The sequence below is a fragment of the Glossina fuscipes genome, unplaced genomic scaffold (genome assembly GCF_014805625.2).
Source record: "Glossina fuscipes isolate IAEA_lab_2018 unplaced genomic scaffold, Yale_Gfus_2 72377, whole genome shotgun sequence".
Taxonomy (NCBI): domain Eukaryota; kingdom Metazoa; phylum Arthropoda; class Insecta; order Diptera; family Glossinidae; genus Glossina; species Glossina fuscipes.
This window is the reverse complement of record NW_024004373.1, coordinates 1-7,848: the sequence shown is the minus strand read 5'-3', so window position 1 is coordinate 7,848 and position 7,848 is coordinate 1. Positions and strand designations below refer to the sequence as shown.

Here is a 7,848-nt window from a genome sequence, read left to right as displayed (position 1 = left end):
CAAATCCCGTGTTCATAAACTAACGATTGAAAACTATTGCTCTTTCAAACGAGGGGGAAGAGTTGCCGATAACTTTGTTTACTTTCTTATAAATGTTCTTTTTGCCCACTTCCGCTAATTTGGCATAGTTTACTAAAATTCCCAACACTTGATATTAGAATTTCCATCGATTTTTCTTCTTATTAAAAAATTTCTAATCGTTTAAATACTGGAGTCCCTATCTTTTGCCTAAAAAGCATCTTTCGTGAGAAGCTATATCTTCAAACCGAAAGTCCTTTTAATGTTCAGGTTCTTATTAAAAATATTGCTACTCACGCAAAAGTGGATTTAATTAGGAACCATTTTTGTAAAAGGATTATTTGTTTACCTTTAAACAAAGTTATATTCAATAAATTAACTGCAATTAAGTACTCAAACTGTATTTTATTTAATTTAAATAAACGTTAGTTACCCTTTTTCAGCGGAGGTAAAATGTCCCCAAAACATCATTAAACCAGTTGCGGTCGGGCTTAATTCTATACCAGCCGAAAATAATACCACATCGAATGCTTTCAAACGAACCAATAAGCCGACTACTAAATTAGTTTGGCAGTTCGCTTAAAAGAAGCCTTTACCACTGTGGTGGCAATCTTTTTTCCCACGAAGAGTGAAACATATTGTCGGGAAATATAATCACATTTGGAATAAAACGAAATATGATTTTCATTTTGCTGAAAAAATGATGATAAAACACACTGCTTGTATAAAAGTTAAATATTTTGTAAGGATGATAAATTTTTCATCAACCTTAAATTGTACAAAGGTATGTAGTAACCAAGCATTTTTTTTTTTTCTTTCTTTTGTAAATTTTTGAACAGTTCTTCGGTCATATACTGAAAAATTTCTTTTCAGATTGTCTTTCAACCAAATGGAATCATATATATCTCTTCTAAACGTATCTAACTAGATAAATTAAACTATCTCCCTTCTAATACAAAATCCTGAAATCTTAAGACTGTGACACCCATCACAGGCAATCTTCCTTCCAATCACGAAATTCGTCTAACATATTTCAAATCTCCGAACGCATTCGAAAACTACATAATGTCAAGCCATCGTCTAAAACAAATTCTATTATTAACTCTGCCAAGCGCATATTTTGCTACCTTCACAAGTGTATTCTTAACCAACGGCCTTCTTCGGATTCATACCCATATTCTTAGTCGGTTAATAATGAAAACAGCTCAACTTAATTGCACTATCATCCGTAACAAACTAAAACAACTTGAACAATACCCTTATTGTAATGACATCTATTTGGCTTGTGTTTCTGAGACTTTTCTTAAATCCCATTTTCTATTAAAAATTACAAGTGGTAAGATTTTATCGTATCTTCAACTCCTTTTATGGTGGCGTTGTGGCGATCCTTATATCTAATAAACTTTCATACTCTTACGTTTCTAATTTTGGATATTGTGATTTTAATGCTCACTATGTGGGTTGGGGTCGTTTCTCCAATTCAAGAGGCAGGCAAATTCAAGATTTTCTTGAAAGCAACAACCTAGTCCCACTAGATAACTGTGGTTCTACTCATTTGGGTTCCGTCTCTTTTTGCATAGATCCTTCAATCTGTATACTCAATCTAAATTCACTGAGTACCTGGAGGACCCTTAACAACACCGTAGGTATTTCTCACTCTGTAATCGAAATTGGTCTTCATTTGCATCCTACTGCGCGGATCCCACTGACTTACGCATGTTCCAAAAGGTACTAAACCCTCTTTACTTAACAATACTATCCGTAACATTTCAAATGCCATCCAAACCAATGACTCTTCAGAATCGCGGTAAATAAATGCAAAAGATCTCCTTCTGGAATAAACTTCAAATTTTTGGCCGATGTTAGAAAGGAATATACTTATACTCTCATGCTGGAAACATTTTTGGAAAATGTCAATAGCGATATGTCAATCTCAGATCTTTGGCGTACTATGAAAATTTTTAAAGGTATCACTTGCTCACAGCTCTTTAACGGGTATTGTAACAACTTTGCTGGACCTTCTGGTCCGATAATCCCGTCTGTGTCACTTGATGAAAAACATGATATTATTTCTTAAGTTATATGTCTCTCTCTGAACTCGATAAAGCTATTCATCTCTCAAAAGATTCATCTCCGGGCCTAGGTGGTATCCGTAACAATCACGTTAAAATTTTGAATATTGAAAACTGATTACATCTGCTACGAATTCCATATCTTCACTTTAAGACAAAAGATTGAGACGCCACTAATCTTAATTCCAATATATATATTGCCTTAGTTTTACATTCTTACCAAAATTTTCGAGTGTTAGCAAAGTTTTGGAATGGTATCTCAATTCTAAATGCACCCTCAGCGATTTTCAATTTGGTTTTAGAGGTTGCAGATCTGCCGAACATAACATTTCACTCTGTGATCAGCAATAAACTCAGCGTTTCCTAAGAACCACATTTTCATTGCCGCCTTAACCTCCGCGTTTGATTCTATATTAACATTTTCAATATTAATATTTTAAATTCTATTCTTATCGCTATTAATCTCCCTACCAAATTTTGTGATTTATTATATCACCTCTTTCTCTTTAAGAATATGTTAATTAACAATGATGATGTTAATGTACAAACGGGATCTTTTACGGATGTTCCTCAGGCATCTTTATTGAGTCCTCTTAATTTTAATTTTTATATTAACGAAATTTTCAGTTTCCTTCCAGAGAACACTTCAATTCTGGACTATTGTGACGATCTTTATTTCCAACTCTGATCCAGATCTGTGTAGGCGGACCTAGCAACCACCCCTCGACAATACTTGCCATCATCTTGAATCACTCCAACACACGCTTCCAGTCAATAAGACCAAATGCTTGGTCTTTTCACAGAGAAGGAACGACCGTACGGTTACTCCTTTTCTTATTTATAGTTCTTCTATTGCATTTTAGGCATTTTAGGCCCCAAACTTTTTCCCGAAGCTCATATTGACAAAATTGACAAACAATGTTTTTAACTCATTAACGTACTGAAATCCAGTTGTAGCATATCTTGGGGCTCCCTTCCTTCTGAAATTATGCAGAATCCAATCGAATTGTCTCCGTCTGGCTCTTGATGCCAGGAACAGATGGCAAATGTTATGCGTCTACCAGCAAAATTTCGTTTACTCGCAAACTTTTCTTCTAATAAATTCTATCTTTTGAGAATCAACCGGCCTTACTTTATATTACTCAATTCCTCTTCTTCCTTCTTTAAAATTTTTGCTAACAAAGTTAATAATTTCAACATTCTAAGAACTGATGTACATAGCTTATTCAAGATTCCTTTTGGTCCTCAATATTTTCCAATGTTAATTAAATTCTTATCAATGAGAAAGTCCAAAATTACTCAGGTAGAAGTACATCACCGCTACTCAAACTTCGTAATTATCAAATGGAAACATTTTTCACTTATCTTTACTGACGGATCTAAGAAGACAGATGTTGTGGGCGGAGGTTTTCGGTTTCCAGATATTAATATAGAAGCCTACTTCTGAAATCAGCCACAAAATATTATATATTCAGCTGAATATCTTGCGATCTTGGAGGCTAGTTTAGCGATTAAGAAATTCCTTATAATGTCAGACACTAAATTTATGGTATCCGCTTCATAGTCAATTCCGTCATGGAAAAATTCATCCTTACATATTAGAAATCAGATCCTTACTTTATAGTCTCAAATATGATACATTTTATTTTCACTTTCTCTGGGTACCTAGTCATATGGATATTTTTGGCAACAACACTCCGGATAAAATTGCATCTTCCAGAACATCTCATTTTAATCATCTAGCTCCGATTAATGCAGATCTGAGGGCAATGGGCAAAAAACCTTCAGTTCTTTCTTGGCAACAGCGATAGAATAATTCACCTCATTATCGTCACTTATATTCTTTGTTTTTAAAAATAAATAAATCCCCTTGGTTTATCAATTACGGACTCAGACATGACATTATTTGTCTTATCAAATTATGAACTTGCTCTCTTTTACACTTTTTAACTCTCACACTCATCAATTCTTTCATATGACAATCTCTACTCATATCCTACATTACTCCCTACATAACACACAACAATTTACTTCTCGCTGTTCTGTTCCATTCTACTTGACGGACGAGTACAGCACGCAAACTCAAAAAAAAAACTTTAATCAAATAAACAAATACTTTAATAAAATAAATATATAATAATTGGGCTTTTTTAGCACTTCTCAGCGAATTTTCAATTGATGATTTGCTGAATAACAGAAGAAGAAATTAAACGGAATTGTCAATTAGTTGGATAAACTTTATTTAAGTAAAAATTGTTATGTTGGCGCTCAGTAAATTTCAAATGTGAAGTCCAAAACAGGTAGAGCTCTTCCTTTTACTCATTGTATCATTTGTAGATAACGATTTTCCTCAAGTAATGAATTGAGCGACGTGGTCATATCGTTTATGATCATATTTGAATTAGGATGCGTTGAACTTGTAACGTCTGGTTGGTCTAAAATATTATTGTATTGTAACTTAGTGTAATCGGTAGTGATACCAGTAGCGCAGCTGGAATCGTTGTGATCTTTTGTTTGCAACCAATTTTGACAACTTTGAACGTATTTTAGAGTGCGCTGATAAACGTCAGTGCACATATCATTAGAAGCATTATCGAGATTGCACGAATGTGCTGATAAATAGTGACTGTAGTGAGGACCCGGATCGTTTTTAGTAAAATTAGAAGAGAAAGGCACATTGAAGGGCATAAAAGCTTCTTGATTGGCAGCTGTGGTCACAGGTCGTATTAAATGTGGTGACATTTGTGATTGGCTGATGTCTCCGCATTGAATATCGTTCTCAATTGTGTTCATGGGAATGGCACTTGTTTGTAGACTCATTTCAGTCGTTGTCTCTTGATTTGCGTAATAATGGGCAGCGGTGGTAATACATGCCGATCGGCTGCCTAAATCATTTTGTTCCGGCATATTTGTAATTGAGTTGTCTGTGGCAGCAGTAACATTTTGCGAATACAGCCCTTGCATGACCAATAAAGTCGGCTGTTGTTGATTGGTTGCCGGCTGAGCATCAACACAGCATCGTTGAGAAGCGTTCGGCGCGCTTAGATGATAATAATTAATATATTGATGATGATGATTTAGACAACGTTCAGTAAATAACTTAGTATTTGTAGGATTTGTGTGATTTGTCGATATGTAATTGGCTTGAGAGAGAGGACTTTCCGTCCCGGCCGTTAAAGTGAAGTTAGGCTGAGATGACATAATTGACATTGGAATCAAATTGGTCCCACTCCGCGCATTACTTGTGTATGAAGCGAGTGCAGCATTAAAAGCGGTGTTTTCCGCTCCTTCTCCACTGATGTCTCCAGTCACGACATTTGCATAATCAGAGCTTGGTGTCATTTGGCCTCTAGAATTGTCAGCCACTTGATTTAGATATTGCAGCATTTCATCAGGCAAAACCAATTTGTTTTCAATGAGTTCGTCCTCCTCAACCTCATCTAAATTAACTTTCTCGTTAGGATGGTGGTCGAGAGAAGATTTTGTTATCGCCTTGTTGTTCTCTCCGTTCTGTTTTGTAAATTTTAGGTTATTTAATTGTGCCCACTGAACATTCTGAATAGTGTCCATAGATGAGATTGGTGACAGAACAATACGCTCTTCAGTTAGTTTCATTGGCTCAGAAAAGCAATACGTCGTTGTTGTTATTGCAGCAATGGCGTCATTATCGGTGTCACATATTGTAGAAACATCACTAGCTTTGCACATACCATTTGTGGTTGTGAATCCGTTCTGTTGTGAATATTCAAAATTCTGTCTAAACTTTTGTAAATGCGTTGATATTAAATGAGAGGAAGGTGGTGGCGGTAAACTACTATTAATTTTACAACTTAGTCGACTGTTCTCGGGAAAGTGATGGTCGCATTTATTGGTGTGACTACTGCTATCTTTATTAGCATTGTTGAAAGTAACCATAGTATTTGGAGTCAACGGCATCGAATTAACACCTGCGCCGCCACTGGTGGTTATTGTAGACATTTGGCTTGAGCGCCGTGAACAACCCGGCGATATAGGGTCATATAATGAACCAGTGTTGTAACAGGGACGCATTGTAGATATTAAGGATAGTTGGGAGCACTGGCTACTACGGTGACTTTGCATACTGCAATAGTATGTACTCGAATTGGAAGTTTGACTTTCACGTCTAAAATTCGATGAGATACCTGAATAATGGCTACTTGTATTGATATGGTTGCTCCTATTTCCACAACATACACTATTCGGGTAGACCAGACAGGTATGTAATTCTGTCATATTTGACTCGTTGCATATATTTGAAGGCACATTTTGTTGTTTTTTTTTTGGAGAAGTTCCACACTCCATTTTTAATTCGTTTATACGTTCATTGAGTTCTCCAATGCCGATACCCAAGCTAGAATTCGTTTCCGGTATATTTGAAAGGGTGGACGCACTTAAATTGACTGCTTTAGCTTGCAGACGTGAACGGAACCGTTGTCGCATTGATGATAAGCCGCTAGCGCTCGTATTTCCCGCGACAGTTGCATTTCCATATGCTGAATTCCCGTTTGAATTGGTGCTAATACTAACCATAGCTCTCAAGACAATTGGCAATTCGGCAGCGTCTAAATCATCATCAAATGGCCAAACATCGTCAGCTTGTCCGGGATTATAGTCTTCTGATATGCTATACCTGCCCTTAACGCACATTCCTTGTCCGTGGTTTCCGCTATTGCTTGCTTTAAAAGTCTTGAGATGCTGATGAGCTTGTTGACCAGCCACAGGAATTGGGCTATGAATTGACAGTTGAGATGGTGAATTTGGATCTGATTCAGATTTAATACTGGGACTTGACATGCTAGTATTTTTGGCAGAAAGGAACTCATCGCTTCGTGGACTTATATCCAATTGATGATGGCGTTGTCTTGCACCGTGACTTTTCACACCACTAGTACCATTGCTTCCATTAGTATTGTCCGTATCATGCATTGAACCTTTATGCTTCTTATTCGCATAAAATTCAGCTCCATGCACAGTTTTAACATGTTTACGTAGTGAGCTAGGGTCGGTGTACCGTTTTGTACAGCCGGGAGCTTTGCAAATGTATGGCTTCTGAAATAATTTAAAGATTTTAATCAATGGAAAGATTACTTGACGTCTTTGAAAGTATTGACTACTTAATTTGATTTAACACCAACGTACCTCATTGCTGTGGGTGCGATTTTGATGTTTGGCCCTGTCACTGGCATTGCTAAACGCTTTGCTACACCCCGGATATTCACATGTATATGGCTTTTCACCTGTATGTGATCGCAAATGGGTTTTCAGATTCTCCAAACGTGAATACGTTTTACAGCAACCTTCAAACTATAATGCCCCGATGGAAAAAAAGAAAGAAAACAGTGGGAAAAATTTATTCATTTACGTAAAGTATCACGATGTCAAGGCAAACATGCAAAACACAGAAAACAAATTCATTTTCTGATAGTGCACAATAATGTAAGCAGCAATAATTGTCTTCAAACATTGGCTGCGATAGATTTTTTAGATGAAGAAAATGTCCACCCTGCACAATTTCTGTCTCAATTTTTAATATAACAATTGTCATCAATAGACATTAAGCGAACAAGTTGTTGGACATATCTAAAGCAACCATCAAGAATATATTTAAATTAACAAATAAAATGCAAATTTTGCATTTCTCAGTGGCTTGCTGGTGTGTACAAACGGCTAGAAATATAAAATTGCCAAGGAACAATGTTCAAAATTGTGCATATGTGCGAAACCGCGAACCAATGAA

At 36.3% G+C, this 7,848-nt stretch overlaps 1 protein-coding gene across 1 annotated transcript; it reads right to left on the bottom strand.

The window, feature by feature from the left end:
- Positions 1-4,331: 4,331 nt before the first annotated feature.
- On the bottom strand, positions 4,332-7,415 carry LOC119643942 (transcriptional activator cubitus interruptus-like; the record flags this gene model as incomplete). The annotated part of the gene is made up of 2 exons (XM_038043450.1): positions 4,332-7,160; positions 7,251-7,415. Coding segments are annotated over 2 exons (2,916 nt in total), but the record flags the coding sequence as incomplete, so codon positions are not given.
- Positions 7,416-7,848: the final 433 nt, after the last annotated feature.